This window comes from Apteryx rowi, unplaced genomic scaffold (assembly GCF_003343035.1).
Source record: "Apteryx rowi isolate R43461 unplaced genomic scaffold, aptRow1 scaffold_457, whole genome shotgun sequence".
Lineage (NCBI taxonomy): Eukaryota > Metazoa > Chordata > Aves > Apterygiformes > Apterygidae > Apteryx > Apteryx rowi.
Genome location: NW_020450713.1, coordinates 80,285 through 99,626, shown reverse-complemented (window position 1 = coordinate 99,626; position 19,342 = coordinate 80,285). Strand labels below are relative to the sequence as shown.

The 19,342-nt window shown below is 35.9% G+C and overlaps 1 protein-coding gene across 1 annotated transcript in view; it reads right to left on the bottom strand.

The window, feature by feature from the left end:
- The window catches only part of ATP8A1 (ATPase phospholipid transporting 8A1), a 113,997-nt gene that overhangs the window by 27,130 nt on the left and 67,525 nt on the right, over positions 1–19,342 (bottom strand). The window contains exons 28-31 of the mRNA XM_026077534.1: positions 11,670–11,744; positions 11,420–11,542; positions 8,981–9,059; positions 4,210–4,271 (exon numbers count right to left, since the gene is read on the bottom strand). Coding sequence (XP_025933319.1) covers positions 4,210–4,271; positions 8,981–9,059; positions 11,420–11,542; positions 11,670–11,744 — 339 coding nt within the window. The remainder of the gene's footprint in view (positions 1–4,209; positions 4,272–8,980; positions 9,060–11,419; positions 11,543–11,669; positions 11,745–19,342) is intronic.

Here is a 19,342-nt window from a genome sequence, read left to right as displayed (position 1 = left end):
TTCCTGATGCACCCCAGGATACCATTGGCCTTCTTGGCCACAAGGGCACATTGCTGCCTCATGCTTAACTTGGTGTCCACCAGCACTCCCAGGTCCTTCTCCGCAGAGCTGCCTTCCAGCAGGTCAACCCCCAACCAAGAAAGAAATAGTTACTAGTTTTGTAACTCACATGTAAACCTATATTACAGGTTTTGCTCTGTGTGCAATCTGAAGAACATAAGGCTGACAAACCGAGTCACAAAGACCAAGCTCCATCTATAATAGCTCTGTTTTAGTTTCAGTCATCTATGGTTTAACCTCTAGTCTGCTGGCCAAGATGGCAGTGGGGAGTTTGTCTATGTTTGAACTTCAGCGAGCCTCAGACACTCGGAAGAAATTTCCTTCAATCAGAAGCTAAAAGTAACTGATTAGATATATTTGACATGTCCTTCTTTATGTTTGGGGCATAGATGGATACAAATCCTGCTAGAAAGCTTTCACTCCAGCTGTAACAGTTTATGCTTTTAATTCTGGAATCTCCTGTTTCAACTAATGCTGCACTATTTAGGATGACAAATTACAGCTCCACAACTCCATTTTCCAGAACATGTATGAAATCTGATTAGCAGATAATTTAAGGCCCATGATGAGTGTTTTAAYTTACCTAGTCTACCCAGTTCTGGTGGTGTATTTGGCCAAGTGGAAAAAATGAAGAATTACAGAAGAAAAAAAATACCACTTCTCATCTGCTACACTTGCTTGCTATTTTTGAGTCAGTCATTAGAAGAAAAAAAAAAACATTCTTTAGGATCACATTAAGAATTCTCATTGTATAGACAAAATATATACACAGCCCACATATGCACTCTACTGCAGGTCTCTCTAAAAGGAGTTACAGATTGCATGACTATATACTCTCTTTGCACCTTCACTGTTTCCCCTAAAAAAGTTGCCAGCTATGCACAGCTGCTTCCTCAAGGATTTGGGTTTTATTGCTCCCTTCTCTCCCTGTCCCAAACTAATGATAGCTCACTGAATTCTACCCAGGAAACACAAAATCAAATTTTTATTTCTGTATACACTATTGAGCTAAAAAGACCTCTCAAGAATGGTCATACAAATATTTTCATGGGACTCTACTGCTATTTGAAGTTTATGTTTGAAGAAGTAATTAATTCCAGGACATGATATGAATCAACACACATTCCTGACTTTGTTCATGGGTCCAAAGAACCTCTATTAATTACTGAATCCCTTCCCTACTGATTTTTTTGCATAAGAGAGGGATTCATGGAACTTGATGCCCAGATGAAGCATTTTTTCAAAAGCCTCCTGAACTGGCAGTTTGGATCGACAACTCATTTGGCATACTGAAATAAAAGTATTCTGTTCAGTGTATGTTAATGTGCTGTGTATCATCTAAAATAGGTTGTTTGGGGAGACAGAAATCCCTCTTTGATGTTTCTAGAAGCTTACTTCTGGTAAAAACTTTWCCTTTTGCTTTTCTTTCTGTTCTTCTGAATGGGCAAGTTCCTGAGTGTAGAATTCCCAAATACAGATTAAAAGCAGAGGAAGAAAGAAAAGTTTCTTAACCTGTTATGATTTGGATTTTTCAAGACTATGACTTCCAACCATCAGTGCAGACATACTTCATATGCACAGATTTTTCGAAAAGCAGTCTCTCTCAAAGCTGCATATATGTCCCAGACCACCTCAAATTCCCATGCAARGATTGGTATATACCAACCCCCCAAAATTTTCTTTTCAACCTGAAGTGCAGGGAAATGGGGAACCTGCAAAACAGATGAAAAAGCAGGCTGTCTGGACCAGATGGATTTTATAACGGTGGGACAACAGTTTCTTGGGAGAGAAACCACTCCTCTTTCTTTTGGTATTTGTTCAGCACAGCCATTCTGCAGGCCAGTAGTAAGCAATTATCCTCCCAAGATGGTGAAGTTCCAGCTCTCCGAGTTGAAAAGCAGTTGTAGAAAGTGTAGAATTTCACTGTCAGTTTTGACCTCTGTATAAGCATTTATGCATAGAGTTTGGCAAACAGTAGTGCCTGGCTCCAAGTTATGATACTGCAAGTATCAGAAATTAGTTAATTTCTGAAGGTGGCAGATGTTACTGCAAATTTGAAAAAGCAGGCGCTGATGTTTGAGAGTCCACTGATATCACAAATGATATTGAGATGCTCTGCAGTACCCTGAGATGCATCCATCAGCTGCGAGTTAAGAGTCCAAATGAGTGCACTTTTAGAACCTTCAGCTCCACATGACCAGTGTAATTCAGTAAACTCTTGCTACAGCATACGCAACTTATTTTCTTCTGGGGCCAAGCTTGGCTTTGGGAAGAAAAGACAGAGCTGACTCCAGATATGTTGCAGCAGTATGTTGAATAATTGGGTTTAACAACAAGTGTACCATGCTAACTCACTCTTCATAATGATGGCCACTACAAAGAATGCTTTTAGCGCAATCAAACAAAAGGAGGTGCCAGCTGTCAGAAAACTAGACTGAGGTACTATGACAGGTGAAATTACACAACTCATTAATACATACATAAAATTTTCAGAAGAAACTTCAGCTGAACTGACATTTATACTTCAGTAGTAAGTACAGTAAATAATTAAACATCTGTAAGGTCAGGACCTGGTGCAGAGAACCTCTCTCCCCAAGGAAAACCTATTTCACTTAGAAGAACAGATGGTTCTGGTAGACACTCTTCTGATCCGATACTGGAGGAAGCACTGACATTCAGATGAACGACAGAGTTCTAAATGTTGCTCAGAATTATGAGACCATAATACAAACAGATCTATGTCAGATGAACTACTTTTGTTGGGAATGAGCTATGACAATGACTGTGACCTTACATCTTAATTTTATAAAGACTTGCACAGGCAACCAAGGATATTCCATCCATTCCTAATGCAGATCAGTTCATCATATGAGACTGCACAATCGTATGTGACTACTGCTGACAAAACATGTTGTACTTTGCCTTTCAGAACAGGGAAGGAAGTGTAGAGCAAACAAATTTTTCAGAGAATGTGCTAACACAGAATTCTTCAATGTGGCCTGAAAGAACCCATTTAGAGTCCTCGTACAGAGCAGCAGAAGAATCATTTTATTTTCACTGTCACAGCAGTAAAAAATGCACAAGAAGGCCTGTGGCTACTCTGCCCTTTATACTCTCACATGGAAGCAAGAGGAATAGATTACATGTTAGCTGACCAGATATCATTATTTAAACAGTTATCTCTTATGCAGGAGATGCCTACAGTAGCTACAGATGCCTACATTCTCGAATAACTACGATTTATTCTAGAATACCTTCCTTTTGTTTCAGTTACGATGCTTTCCTTTTTCCTAACTGAATTAGGAACTAGATTTTGATACAGATTTATATTCATATTCCAGCCCCCTTACTTTTCTGAAAGAACTAACTTCTTTTTTGTCTAGACCAACAACAGGAATTTGAAAATTAAAGTTTAATTTCCAAGAGCGGAGGAAAGGGACCACAAGTCTAATTTTCCTTCTGAGAGAGATCTGGGGAAACCCACATCTGTCAGGCAAGACTGATATCTAACAAGTGAAAAACTTGGTGTTTAACTTCAGTCTTTTGTCTCCTAGAATAAATTAATAAGATAAACAACAGTAAAGACTACTAAGTACAAAACTAACAAAAGATTACTGTTAAGTATGTCAGGTGTAATTACTTCCAGCACTTTGGTTGTTTTTCAAAGAGACATCCCACAAATGTTGGTTCTGTGTGGCTCTATCCTTCTTTCAAGGTCCCATTATAAATTAAAGAGAGTGAGTACAGAAGAGTCAAGTCCACAAACCAGTTCCATGTCCACTGACCTGAGATTTCTTTAATGCAGAAACTTAGCTTAAATTAACCAGTATGTTAATTAGGGAATTACAATTCCCATTATTTGCAAATACAGTTCCCAATAAAGAGGACAGACCTGTGTTCTGCCTCTTTACTTTGTTAAACTGCTTTGTTTTACAAACTGCAGTCAGAATGCATAATGTACTTCAAAGCTTCTCAAAGAGTCATCTAAGCACTGTTTCTTATTCTTAAGGCGCTCTGCTGAATCAACTCTTCTACGTAGAGAAGTATAAATAAAAACGCATCTCTGTGTAAGATGTAAAGATAGAGTCAATATAGATAAAGAATAAATAATCAGCTGATAGAGCACCAGATAGCTATAGCAAAACTTACAGTGTAAACAGTGTTTCCCAGGAGCAGGTAATCTGAAGTTTTACCATTGCCAAATACAGTACCTGGAGAAGGACATAATGAAAAAATAAAAACATTTAAACATTTAAATATCCGCAATAGTACAATATATATGAACTTTTATTTTTGATACTGGATCCCATGTTCCCAACAAATGAAATGGCAGTACTTGCTACAGGTACTAACAGCAGATTTCACCATGAAGGGTAGTGAACAGTAAAAGATCTAAGACTTTTGCAGTTTCTAATCTTTTAAAACTTTCAGCGACCTCTGGAATTAGACTAGAATTAAAAGCTTTCTGTAAAATCAAATACCAAAAATACGTAATATGTATTCAGTAGTAATTCAGTTAGAATAAATTTTAAGTTAGAGACACAATATCTTCCCTTCACAAAGGTATGAAACATAATAACTCCAGTGTACATTGTCTGTAACGTATAATCGAACAGAAAGCTTAGAGAGTTAGATTTTCATTGGTTCTGGATACTTTTGGTATGGAAACTTGATCTTTGCTCTTTTTGTAAATCAGTATTTCTTAGATTCAGTTTAAATAAAAATATATTTCATTTTAATTCTTGAGATGATTGTTATGCATAAAATTTTAAAAATTTAGCCAACTCAAATCTGTTGATTCATATAAATACATACACATTTTACCTATATGGATATACAGACAGCGTTTAGGCTAAGGCTCAGTGCCATAAAGAGAAATGTGTGTTCGCATAAAAATGACATCTACTGTGGTTTGTAAGTTAGGAATTCTGAAGCACTGCATTTATACTTATTTAAACAGAACTTATTTTATGACTATTGCTAAAGCATGGGCTTTTCTGACTACAGTTGTGTGAAAGTTCTTGGTATACACAGGACTACATACAGCTAAAATATCTAGAGGGAATTCCTCATTCCCAATTAAAACTAGACTTTTGCATATTCAGTTTGGAAATACCATTAGCACTCAAGATCATTCCTTGACTGCAACCAAACCACAGCACTTACTGTGCTGTAGAGATACTAATAATCATTTCAACATTGCTTTTCACTACCATCACATAAAGTGATATCAAAATACTGTGCATGTAGTGAGGAGGGATAAAAGTACAAGACAAAAAGAAAGGAAAAATAAAATTCATTAAGGCTGAGGCAGCATAAGGAAGCATGTTTTTAAAACCTGTGTTGGGGGAATTTTTTTTTTTTTTTTAAATCAGCTCTGATTGGACTGGTCAGAAGAATGTGACATGCTGACAAAAATGACCTGGAGTTGAAATGACTTATTTTTCACCATCCTCAGTTAGCATAAGGTATGTTAAATGCTGCTAATTAACTATTTCTGTGTATTTGTGTTGAATGTTTTGTTAGCCTTTATATCCCCTTTACACACGCTGGAAATAAAACTCATTTTAGTCACGGATGAAGAGTGCTTCTTTCTGAAAGTTTTTCAGCATCTGAGAGGCTAGTTTATCACAGAAAGAAGGTTTTTTATTTATTGATATTCTGGGAGACACAGCAGGTAAAAGTTCAGACAGAAAAATTAGGTAGTCTGCAAACAATAATCACTTTTCAGTACATTCACTCACTACACAGTTTTGTTTTGCAGGCATTTTAACTCAGCACATATAAGAAACAGAAAAGAATAGCCACATATTGTACCATCCACTTCTCACATGTAAAGAATAAAAATGCTTGAAAAACAGTTCTCCTTAACCTAGCCCTTTCCACCTTCCTAGCTGAGGAGCTCACAACAGCTACCTCCTTAGCTCCAGTGTTACCGGTCGTACTCCTGACACTTCCCCTGGTTGACATTTCTCTCTGGATAGACTGGCAGACCACAAAGAATCCCAAGAGCTCTGGAAGCCTGAAAACTAAGCTAATAACATGGGTCATAAAACAGGTAACAGTTGGTAGGGTTACTCATTCACATAAACTTGGCTTCTGTCATTTACTGACACGTCGACAGAGAAGAAGCTTTTCTGAAGATTCAAATCCTTCTTACTACTCCTATTCAGGTGACACTACACAGAGGCAAAGAGCCAAGTTTTATGTACTGTCCAACATTCAGGTCCCTTAGAGAAAAATTCTGACAAACAATTCTCACAAACCCGTCCCTGTTCTCCAATCATTTATTTCTTGGTAGACTGAACTACAACGCATACAGTCTGAAATTTTCTACTTACAGACAAGAAAGATATGAACAAGTGAGATTAAAGAGCGAACAAAAGAAAATGCTCAAAGAAAAGACTGTGAGCTCTGAGTGAATTTCATGACCTTCAAGATTTTATTTTCAACATTCTAATAAATATCAGCTTGAAATTGCACACTGATGCCTAACAATATATACAAAGCAGTAAAGATCTGTAGGTATGTAAGAGGAGGATTTATTTAAACAGAGTTTTATAACAGGACCAAAACAAAAAAGGACCCATAGTAATAGGCAGGCAGCTAAGCCTATTTCCATAAGTCAGAGTACTGTGGGAGACTCAGGACTCTTATGCACTCTTAAGCACAAAGCTGAGCTTCTCCCATTCCTCCTGCAGCCTCCTCAGAGGCCCTGTGCCTCTCCATTGCTAGGAGAAGGTTGAGGTTGAGCCCTCTTCTCACAAGTTCCTCTCTTGGGTGGACCTTGGGAAGTTACCCAACACAACGATCAGGAAGTATTTCTGACCCAGCCAGGGGAATCAAATACAGTAAACTGCAGAAGGTAATACTGCACACTTTCAGCTCCACCTAAAGAGAACCACTTTTCTGTCCTAGTGAATTTTGTGGCTGTTTTCCCCCGAAAAGCTAGCTCCAAGGAAAGGAACAAGATGCACAGGATCATCTGGTCCAAAGTAGCACATGCTACAACCCAGACAAGATCTAACATCCCCAAAGACAAGTTCTTTCTCTTCTCACACATATACAACACAGTAAGCTGGCTGGGAAAATGGTCACACTAGGCTGCAGGAAAGTGAAGATGACTGTTTGCTCAGTATGAGAGATCTAACACGGAGTGAAGGAGTCCAGGTACGAGATAAGGGAAAGAAAAGCCGGGGAGAAAAGGAATAATACAGTTTCTTATTTAAACTCTTTCTCTCTGACTCTCAAAACCCTCCCTATAGCATCCTAACAGCATTATTCCTCTTTTCTCTTTACATAGAGAGTCATCACCAAGGGATTATCAGCCTCTTCCATTCTGTGCTCATTTGCCCCGCAGGCAGAACTTTGTCCACCAGCTGTACCCACTGCATGTACTCATTACACTGTACACAACATACACAACCCCCAGGTCCCATTTCTGCTCTCCCTGTCCCCTCGGCCTTTCTCTAGGAAGGGACAAGGAAGACAGAGGGCAATTTCTGCAGACTTACAGAGGGCCACTTGCGGATTGTCAGCAGGTCAGTTCTGGCCCACAGGCTGCGGCGCTGAAGAGGGCTGCTAGAGCATTCAGACAGCAACTCTGCAGTCTTATGCAAATAGTCGTGCTTTTCCATTCACACATGAATTCTATTCTGCATCACTGTGTCTACTCATTAAACACTTCTGCATCATATACACCAAAGTTATTTTTGCATTGGAAAATATCCACTCTCACACAAACTGACTATAGCTTTGAAATGAGATTTTAGATTGGATTTGAGCCTGTGGTTTTAGAGTATGAATCRACATTTTGGGAGCTTTCTCCTGGGCTGTCTACAACCCTCTCCAGTGTAAATAGCAGCCACTGAACTCACATTCACATGCCTTTCATAGAAAATGAGGCTGCTACCTTCTTCGTTCACCCATCAAAAGTCACTGAGTACAAAATACTCTGCAAGAACAGCAGTTTCTCTCTTGAGCTTTTGGGCACAAGCAGCTGTGACCTTCTCACTAGTCTCGACCACCAGAACCTTCCTAAAGTTCCAAAATGTTGAGAGATGATCAGAATATTTCTGTGTCCCCTGTACCAGGGCAGACTGCCTAGCTATTGTCAGGGAAACTGAGAAGACTACTACTTTTACAGAAAATCTGCAGGATACACCCTTTCTCTATTTTTAAAAATTTTCTACAAACTGAAATCGAAACATAACAAAACCCATCCCTATGACAGCTTCAATACACATAAACATTCCCATTAATTGGAAACACTGCTTTCACTCTCCTCTAATTATTAGGGTTTGTCTCACAAGTGTCCAGTTTCCTTCTGCCTCTCAGGTGCACATACAACAGAAACAAGAACAGTGACGGGACTGAGCTGTCCAAGATGTCTCAGATTCACCTGTCACAAGCCTAATGACACAGCTGTTTACTAATGGGTTAATGTGTCCCCGAAAGGAGAGAAGGTATAGACAAAGGCAATAAAGGCCCCCAAAACATAAGAGACTTAATGCAAGAGACAGTAGTGACTGACTTAGGATTTTACAAGTATTCAACACTGTAGATTTTTACACAAAAGTAGAGTAATTAATCATCAGTCTTTTTTCCTTCCATATGGTTTCTATTTACTTCAAGTATATTTATATAATTTTATACATATGTACATAATATTACTCATACTTTTAAACATAATTTAAATAAACCACATTTTAAATAGATTGCATATTCTACTCTAGTTCTAGAAATGATAACTTAAAATTTAATTCCACAAAACTGTTAGTATTTATCAAGTGTTCTTAAAGAAAAGGTATTTAGGTATTTAGTATCTTTCAAGATTTTTTCATATACATACATACATATACATACATATACACACACACACACACACATATATATATTTATATTTATTTTATACACTTACCATGCTGGAGGGCTTTTAGTGGAAACCAAAAGAGAATGAATGAGTGGAAGAGGCCATTTAAACAATGAACCCAGAAAACCTAAGGGAAAACAAAAATCCATGAGAACCATTTGCAATAAACTAGCTCTGTGAACCCTGACCTTTCTTTTTATCTGTGTGTTAGATTCAAAAATGTGTTTCTGTCAGGCCACCACTGTGAAGTAATATAACTGACAGGCACTTCTGTCTCTTAGCTCTTCATGGGTCATTTGTTTATTTTTTTTGTTTTGAAAAAGGTGTTTATTATCTCTCCCTTTTAATTTCAGATTAGAAGGGAAATTAAAATATATGTGTATGGCAATATGATCATAAAAACTGAACTAAACCAGAGAACTGAAATAATTGCTACATTGCAAGTAGAGAACTAAAAAGGCCTCTAGCTTTAAATTTTACTTTTCATGTGATGAAGGAAAATTTGGACAGTAGAACAAACAAATTAGAGTTTTACATATAGCTATCTATATATTTCTACATAGAAATAAATTTTAAAAGGACAAATAAATGTATCTTCCTTGGGTTTCTTCTTACATGCTCCATTCTTAAAGTCCATAACTTCATCATATTTAATGTATTTGCTAAATAACTAACTTCACTTTCAAGTTTATATCCACTCACAAAGAAATACCTTCTGAAAAAAACAGCATTAAGTGTAAACATAAACATCCTATTAATGCTTTACATAGTATATTGTATAAAGATACAAAAACACTTAATCAAAAATATGTAACTCGTGTCCTTTGGGACAGCAATCATGTTTTCTCATTAGCAATGCTTTTTACAAACACAGCCTTTATTGTAACTAACTGACAAGTATTATGAGTTTTAAGGTGTTCAAACAATAGAAATTAAGTTGCCTGCCTCACAACATTTTCCACAATGTCTCAAAGCCTTTTGTTAGACCATATAGCTACACTAGGTTGTATGATTCAATTTACACTGCAATCCTTTGCGCATTTGAACTTGTGCTACTCATTAACCTTTGTCTCTCCTTCTTGCTGTGTCATTACTGCCAGTTTTTATTTGACAGGAAGCACAGGTGGGTGCAAGAAAAATTAGTTCTACTTTTCCATTTTCCTGACCAATACTTATTGTCACATGCTAATCCTTTAACCTCTGTCGTGACCTCATAACCTTTGATCCTTTTTACCATAACAAACATCTGCATCAACATTCAGGGCAGTAATGTTTCCAAATCTTTAACACCAACTATTCAACTTCTATAGCTGGGAATTTTGTAGACAGTTACCCATTTCAAGGGTTATATGGGAACAGCCACAGAATTTCCACTGAAGTCAACAAGACATCTGTGCAATACTGAAAATTTCAAGAGTCATCATTTTGAACATAACATTCAGCTACTGCAACGTTCTTCACATATGTTATGGTATTAAAACTATCGTAACACAGAAGCGTCTGTATTAATAGACCATGAAAAGTCTTATATTTGTAAAGCATTCATAGTGACACAAGAATCTGACTGTGGGACAGTGAGGGAAGGGTGAAGGAGAACAAAATCACGTAAGCTTCAATGAATAAAGATGATCTAGACAAATAATTCTACAAAAAATACTCCAGTTCCATAACAAAACTGGCACATCAACATCTGTTACAAACCATCACATGCAGACATTGTTAATTCAATGACAAATTGAATGTACCTCCAAGTTCAACATACAATGAAATTACTTGAAATGTCCCAACAAGGTTTAGAAAAATCAAATCAGACCAGAAGGAACTGTCTTACAAATGTCACCAGCATTCATGAAATTGCAGATTCAGGAAAGTTTCATTTATGTTTTTAACAGAGATTATTTATGGACAAATCTGAGAAATAGTGTATATTTTATATATTAAGAAGTCCTACTTTCTTCTACTATCTCTTTAAATTAGTTTCTGCAAGATGGATATTGCCCATTTCAGATTTCTTTTGATCCATCCTCACACATTTTAAATGTATCAAAGTATTTTTTCCTAAAACTCAAAATTGGACCATAAAATTGCAACTCAAAATTGACAAGGAATAGTGCAAAGTGCTTCCCTCTATAAATCTAGTAACAGTTCTTATTGTCCCCTGCAATACTTCTCCACATACTTCAGTAATCCATTTCCGTATAACAGTACAAATACACACAGCCCGATGACAGAAAGCACTAATCACTTCTGCCTGCAGAAGACAGCTTTATTAACAGCAGAAAAAAAAAATCAGGGTTTAAAAAAAAAACGCTCGTCATCCTTTTTCATATTTCCGCCATTCATGGACAACCGAAATGCTACTGAAAACAGTAGTAACAAAAATCTCCACCATTTTTAACTAGGAGAATATGCAGCACAGAAATCAAATGGATAACTATATTGAATTACTATTAATTTTTGCTTTAATTATATTTGATTTTCACCTACCTTAGTATTGAAGTCCAGGGCATTTTGGGAAGTCTTGTATAACTCAGGATATTTCAGCATGTTTTCTTTTCGGCAGGATCTCTCAAATATTCCAAGAGTTAGTGGAGGCATTGCTGTAAACATCTAGTATATGTATTAAAAAAAAAAAACATATTGCAAAACTTGAAATGTGAGAACTTGCTTAAAAGCTTGCTTACTTAAGAAACTTTCATGAATATAGTTGAGACTGAAAACAAACGCAGCATCTTACCACATTGTAAAGACCTATACACCATCTTTCAAAAAGAATTTGTCCAGAAAAGCCATTGACAAAAGCAAACCAGATCTGAAAAAGAGAAGAACCACACTAATCAAATGTCTTGCGAGGTATGGTAAATATATTTTTCCTCTGCATCACAAAAAAGGATATTCCTAGAACACATTTACAACACAGTGGAGAATATTCTGGTTGAAAACTACATGAAAAAATTCTAAAAAAAACCCTGCTTTCCGAAGACATGATGGGGAACCTGATCAAAAATGTGAGCAACTCTGTCCAAATATGAAAACATTTCAAAGAGGTAGTCATTTTCAGAAGGAATTTGATGTTCTTCAATTTTTTAAGAGTGGTTTAGCTCACTACACTTGTACTGTATTCCAGTCTTCACAAAATATGAAGTCTGAGAAATACAAATTTCCAGGAAAATACTATAGAATAAAAGTAGTCATCTTATAATCAGTAGCATCCTCCCTAACTTACGGTATTCATACAGTAAGCTGTAATTTTGAACTGGACACTGCATAGGTCCTTTTTCCTACCTGAAACTCATGAGATAATGAGGACTTACCAGAGTACTAAGTCAATTACAATTATGCAATTAACAAGCACTGATTCAATTACAGAGTACTTTAGAGGGGTGGTTGGGAGCCTTTCTTTGCATAAATATTACCACTTTTGCTAAAAGATTAAAAAATTGAATTTAATTTGAAAGGCATGATTCATCCACATCTTCTTATATTTTTCAGTACATTATTCAGCGTGACAGTACTTTATGTAAGTCACTCTATGCTTGCATTATATCAAAGAGAAAGTGGGTAACAAGTGTATCTGATCAATCTTTCTTAACAAGTTACACTGCAACTATATTGCATACTACAGACGTAAGTTATAAGGTGACAGAAGTTATGACCATCTAAACGACATTCTACTCTATTTAAGACTCTAATTTTCCAGAAATCATTGGATAAATAACCTTTTGGCAACATATGTCACTAACAGTACTAAGATATTGAAAGCCAGACATGCACTTCCAACTGAAAAGCTGTAATTCAGTTTAGATAATGGATCAGCAATAAGATTACATCCAAAAAAAGGGCAGAAATCCTGACACACTGGTCAAGTGAATTTTTAGATGGAGCTTTGCAGAGACTTTGCTGCAGTTCATATTTCATTTAACTTCATTATGGAAGCATGAATTGCTACAAATTACCCATTTATCAATAGGTACTCAAGCTGGCCTGCAGATGACCAGATCCTATGAACAAGCTCATAATATTTTAACATGTGAAGGAGTGTTTGAACATGTTTGTGAATACTTTGAGATAGAAAAAAAACGAAACTAGTGTTAAAACCCAGCTAAAACTTTAATGAAATGAAAAGTAAATAGACTTTTTTGATGGCCAATTATTGCAACAAGATTGCATACAAAATCATAAATGGTAGAGCTTGCAATACAGAGACATCATAGAGTTCATTAAAGTTTCTGTCTGTCTTCTTAATATTAAACTTCTTTGGTTTTGCTAATTTAACACTAACAGCTATACTTTTCTGTTTTCTAATGCTTCAGTCTATTCACAGAACAGACTTATTTTATGGGAGTAGTTTACGGCAGTTGATTAATCAGATTTTTATTAAATCTTCTGTTAAGTATTTTGATTTTGGATTTTTGAAATCAGAGCTATGATTTAACTGCTAGGAATTTGGAAGACATTCACTAGCAGCAGTTTCTCAGTAGTTATTTTTCCAAGTTGACATGATTTACCATATGAATACCGTGGAATGCTTTATGTAATGTTACGTTGCGATGGAGTATAAACGCTTATGTTGTACAAAATTATATCAGAAGAATGATACTTGAGGTGAAAACCATCAAGTGTTCAAACATTGAGAAACATTGAGAATGACAAATACAGTATGCTATATAATCATAACTAATGCTCTCCATTTTATGCATTAGGAAACAGTTCTTAGTTGTACGACCAAATACTTTTATTTCCAACTGGACCCTTTTCCTCAGTCAAGGAATGAGGAAAAAAATATTTTTCAAATATTTTCTCAGCAGGCTAGAATGAATTTCATGAAATAGACAAGGCAGTTCTCTGGCTTCAGACATTTCCCCTCTTGTGAGTTTCTAGAGTCTGCTGATGGCAACAGAGTTGCTAAAGCCTCCAAAGAAAGGAAAGCAGCACGCAGATACGATGAAGGAGGTAGTTATCACCAGCAATTGCTCTAATTGCAAATATGAAATTATGTTAAAATCATAAAAATAGGTATAAAAATAGGTGAATAAATACTAAAAAACTACTTGTGCAACTTCACTTTGAAAAACGTTCTAGCTCCCAGTTAAAGAAAACATCTGTATTCAGGAAGATATTTGTAGACAAGGTTAAACTAATACACAACTTGAGGAAGGAATGCAACCTGGATTTTAGTTCTATTCTAGTATCTTAAAGAAGAGTTGGCACAAAACATGATTTCAAGAAACTGCTGCTTCTCTATCTAGCAAGTGATCGGTAGTAGCACGGAATCTGTGATGAGAAATGGCAATTGGAGTGCTTCACTCCCTTAGATCTACTAGGAAACCCCACCAACGAACACACAACAAATACTCTACTCTGCCTGTCAAAAACGGATGCTATTTACCATCATCCCTCATACTGACTGTTACACAGCTTCTGAAAACCTGTATATGCAACTGTATAAATCCTGTAATAATGTGTGTGCATGTGTGCGTACACGAAGGTGCACGCATGAGAGTATAAGGTGTTCAAATGATTATATAGCTAACCTTCACTCTGCTTTTCTTCATTACTAAACAATTGATTATGCAGTCAACATCAATGCAATGTTTTGGATGCTTTACAACTAAACTAAACATGTGAATCAAATCTAATTTAAAGGAACCTCATCACCACTGTTATATAAAAGTTGCGCTGCTCAACTGCCTTCCCTCTTTTCAACCTTTGTATTATGAAGTTACTATATTATTTTACTCCCAAACTAGGCAGATGGCTGGTATGCCACTGAGCTGTATCATGGCATGGAAGTTTGCACAGAAGGACAGTTAAAGTGAGTGAATGATGGCTAACATCTCAAAAGGCATAAGATAATGTTGTGAGACTAAAAAAAGCTGAAGCTGTGAGGCAGTCTATGATATAGGAGATATGGAAGCTTCCCTCCTCCCCTTTAGTTTAAGGTTCAAGTACATGCTAGGTGAGATCTTCTCTTGAGAGAATAGTGAAGGACAGATACTATGTGAGTCACCCCTTGATTTTTTAAAAAAWTTTTTTTTTTTTGCATCAAATACTGGGGTAATTTTTAGAATTTTTAATTTGGAAGGGGTTTAGGATGTGTGAAAAAGGACATGCTAACAGAAAATATGTGACATATACGTGCGTATATGCAGGGCATAAAACTTTGTGCATCTCAGTGCTGGTGACCTCAGAAAGARTTTAACAAAAGTACAACTTTTTGGAAGAGTGTAGAACAAATATCCAACAGACGCATATTTGACCTCCATCAGCACATTAACTTTCTGTTGTGATTTAACTAGCAGTCAAAATCATATGGAACTCTTACTTAAAAAGAAAGGACCAAATACATGCATTGGATCTATTCCACATATTCTCTGCTATTAAAGATAAGCGATGTTAAGTAACACTTGGAAATGTTTTGAAGTGACTGTTTGAAAGAAATGTAAGTATTTATGAACAAATTTTGATTTACATGGAATGTCAGGTATGAAGTTGCTACCAAGCCTCTCAGCAATGCTACGTACCTTTTTGTTTCTTAAAACCCTCATCACTTTCAGTTTTTTTTTTTGTCCAGAATTTAAGTTAAAATTTTTCAAGCTGTTGAAAGTCTGAAAATTACAGTTTTACTGTAAAATTGTAAAGAAATCCTCTAAGAAACAATATTAACTTGCTGAAATCAGATTTTACTTTCTTCCAAGCAAAGTATGCAAGTTACAGGTACTTCAGGTGGAAAGTCTTGCTGTAATAAGGAACTGGCACAAATCTTGGTCAGAGCTCTAGATGCAATACACAAAGATATGAAATTTGGTAGCACCACCAAGTTCTACAGTTCTTGCTGAATCTATCAAAAAAATGTTTCGGTAGGGAACCCTTTTAAGTGGCTAAACAACGCTCTCTGTCTTAAAAATACTACTACCTAGTAGCCTACCAGATATACTATTACAAGAGACAGAGTATTTTCAAGGTCTAAGCAGAAACATAGGTTTTCTTTTGCTTGTAAGATATCTGGGGAGAATCAATTGTATTCAAATGTTCACATCAAGAAATCAGCAGCTTGAAAAAATTAGCAGCTATGGAGAAAAGAAAAAAAAATAGGAGCAATGATAAATACAGCCCTCATCTCAAGCTGGAAAAAGGTGAGAAAAGTCACCTTTTAACCCCGCTCTTAACCTGTGAACCCTAGAAAATGACATCCTTAACCTTAACATAAAAACCACAAACTCTACAGAGCTTACTACAGTATTAATAGTGACAGTGACAGGAAAGAGCTTCCCAGTGGGAAATTATCTTCATGGACAAGTGTGTTTCATCCTGATTATGATAGACAATGAAAGAAGCTGTAAAATACCTGTACCTGTAAAATATTAGTATTCAGGGAATACGGTACATGATAATAATTTAGGAACAAATTCAGGAACCTTCTTATAGGAGGTAGACCCTACAAACTGCTCAAATTATTAATCCAGCATCTCTGTATAAAGGAAAGAAGATAGGTGTCCTTGAGAAGCGATTTAGACTATGTAAGTGAGGGAGAAGTGAAGATGCAGACTATTTCATTGTTCAATAGCTACAGAATTTCCCAATGAAATTAAAGATTTAGGTTCACAGCCAGTGCAAAATGAGATGGGCTGCAAACATGGATCCTTACAGTCCTAATTTTTCAAACTATATAATGAAAAGGCAGGCATAGTGACCACTATCACTTCTGCTGTCTGTGTTTTAAACTGAACTAAATGCAGCTTGTGTACATTAAGCATACTGATGATGTAGCATACAGACCTCCTGTGATTTAAGTGTCCCTCTCCCCCATTTTAGCATAAGTGACAGAACAACAGCTCCTAAACTCTATGGCTCAGAATCAATCTGAGCATATCAGAAAGTCCACTTAGTTTTGGATTTATGCATGTTAGGGTCTGAATATGATTGCAAGGATTCATCTGATGTGCCAGGCTAGAGAATCAGGAACAAAATGGTAAACTTCAGTTATAGATATGAGCAACAGGCAAAGTGTCTAACTTACTAGAAGAATGCAAAATGCTTGGGGAAAAAAAGATACTAAATGCAATTTTAGCTATGTTAGACTTGGGAGATAAGAAAAGATATCAGAGAGAGGGACAGATCTAGGATTGGATAGAAGGAAAAAAAAAACAGGATTGGAAAGCTAAATGTACCAATAATTTGCAAAATAGTAAAAAGATGTGCAACCGTCTGTAGACACCCACCATCCAAAGTTTAAGGAAACAAAGAGATGCAGGTACAGCTAATAAAGTATTTGGTACAATTTAGTTGTTTACACAAGATCACTTAAATTATGACATATGACCATGTTTAGGAACTGGTGACTGGACTTTAAACATGAACTCCATGTATTTGTTTCTTTTATTTATGTCCTGGTCTTTTATCTACCCTTTGGTTTGAACTTTCTCACAGAAATGACCTATATAGATCTTTACAAATTCTTTTTTTATTGTAAATCTTCTTTATTTAACATGAGACAGTTATTTGTCATTACTAGCTAGCAGATGAAAAAGTAAAAATAGTAGGAAAATTTTGTTCCTCTGATGTTGAAGGGAGATTTGCATAACTTCAAAGTGAGAAGCTTACCAAAGAGTATATGCACTAATGGCAACGTAAAAAAACAAATCAATCCACAAAGGAGTTCTCAATCTAAGTTAACATCCTAACCATCATTAAAAGCTAACGACTCTCCCCTCAAAATAGGTCTGAGGCTCTGCATAAGCTTATCCCATGCAAACCTGAGGCTCTGTACAGGCTTAACAATGCACATTGAAAGATTATTAGAAATTCAGAGTTTGAACTTGCAATTTAGAATGATATTTCAGTATATAACCACAGGGGACTAGTCCCATACAACAAATGAGGTCCATGTTTAAGTACCTATTGAATCAAGGCACAGAGTGGAAAAAGTTTTTACAGACCACTTCTCATTTCTTATGAATAGGAGTCTAAATGTATAGAAAGTGTTGCTATAGACCTTTAGCATGTTCTGCACCAAGAAACCAATGGCACTTATTTCATATCAATACATAAGTGTCTAGGAAAAAAGCTGTGCTTTAAATTAAATGGCATCTATCATATTCCATGTTTGATTAGTACTAAACAGACATTTACCAAAACGCGTATATTAAATAAAGGTAGATAGCATTAGTTGTCTTCAGCAAATAAAAGGAAACTTATTTTAAAGCAACTTCCAGACATGCTTTTCCTAGTATTATTTTCTGAATGCCGAGCCCAAGGAGGCATGGCCACACAGGCTTCACAGGCCTTCTCCTGAGGYAGCACTTCTGCATATTAATCAGCAGCTTACAAATACTCATTCAGCTCGCTGCTCCCACGCCTCATCAGTACAAAACACTGAAAAGAGAGATTCAAGACTGGCAGTTGTCCTTTCTAGAGACATTCAATGATGAATATCTGCCCATTCATTCACAGCATTGACATGARCTATTAACATCTGCAAAAGATTTTTGAGCTGACAAATGTTGGGTATATAGGAATTCAAGCAAAAGTCATCTTGTCTTCCAGAGAAGGTATATATGATAAAATGCTTGTAGGCACCATATATGAAATGTAATAATCCACATAAAAATAATTTCTTTGCCCTTTCATCTGCTCCTCTACCTCCTCTAGTCTTTTGTATTTTTTAGATTATGATCTCTGTACCTTGCATTTAACTGTCTTGCACAAGAGAATACAAATGGGGGAATATTTATACCTGATTTAAGTTTTAAATTCACAAGGAGTGTGCAGGTGACAATGACAGAAAACTAAGAAGAATAAGGAAGTATGTTCTAAAGCCCAATTTTATATGTTTTCTATAAATACAAAAAAATACATTAATACTGTTTTAAATATTTATTTAGCTATTTATTTAACAGTATTTAATACTGTTTTACTAAAAGGTTGAAGTACTTAAAAAATACTGATGAAGCGCTACAGTTAACCAGTATTTCTGGAATTCAGATGTTCAGCTTTGGAAATGCAGGTCCTAAAGACTGCCATCATTTTTAAAGCAACTGGGGATTTCTAATGGAGTGTCTTTTTGCACTGCTTCTTACTTTATATGTTATTCTAAATAGACTACAAACTTGTTGATACTTACATTGAAATCTATTCACATTAATAACACAAGAATAAAGAGAGGAAGCACAGAAAATTTAGAAACTGTAAAAAGGTGTAAAGAAAAATACATAGTTTTTGGCTATAATATTTCTAGATAAAAAGATGTTTAAAGTATTTTAAAATATTGCAACAGGTTACATTGTGAATTTAAAGTTCAAATCAAATATAAACATCATTGCTGGATTTGGTTAGAGGAAAGCACAGAAGAAAGAAAGAAAGGCTTTTGGAAGAAAGAGAGGAAAAGTAAATGAAGGAAAAAAGAAACGT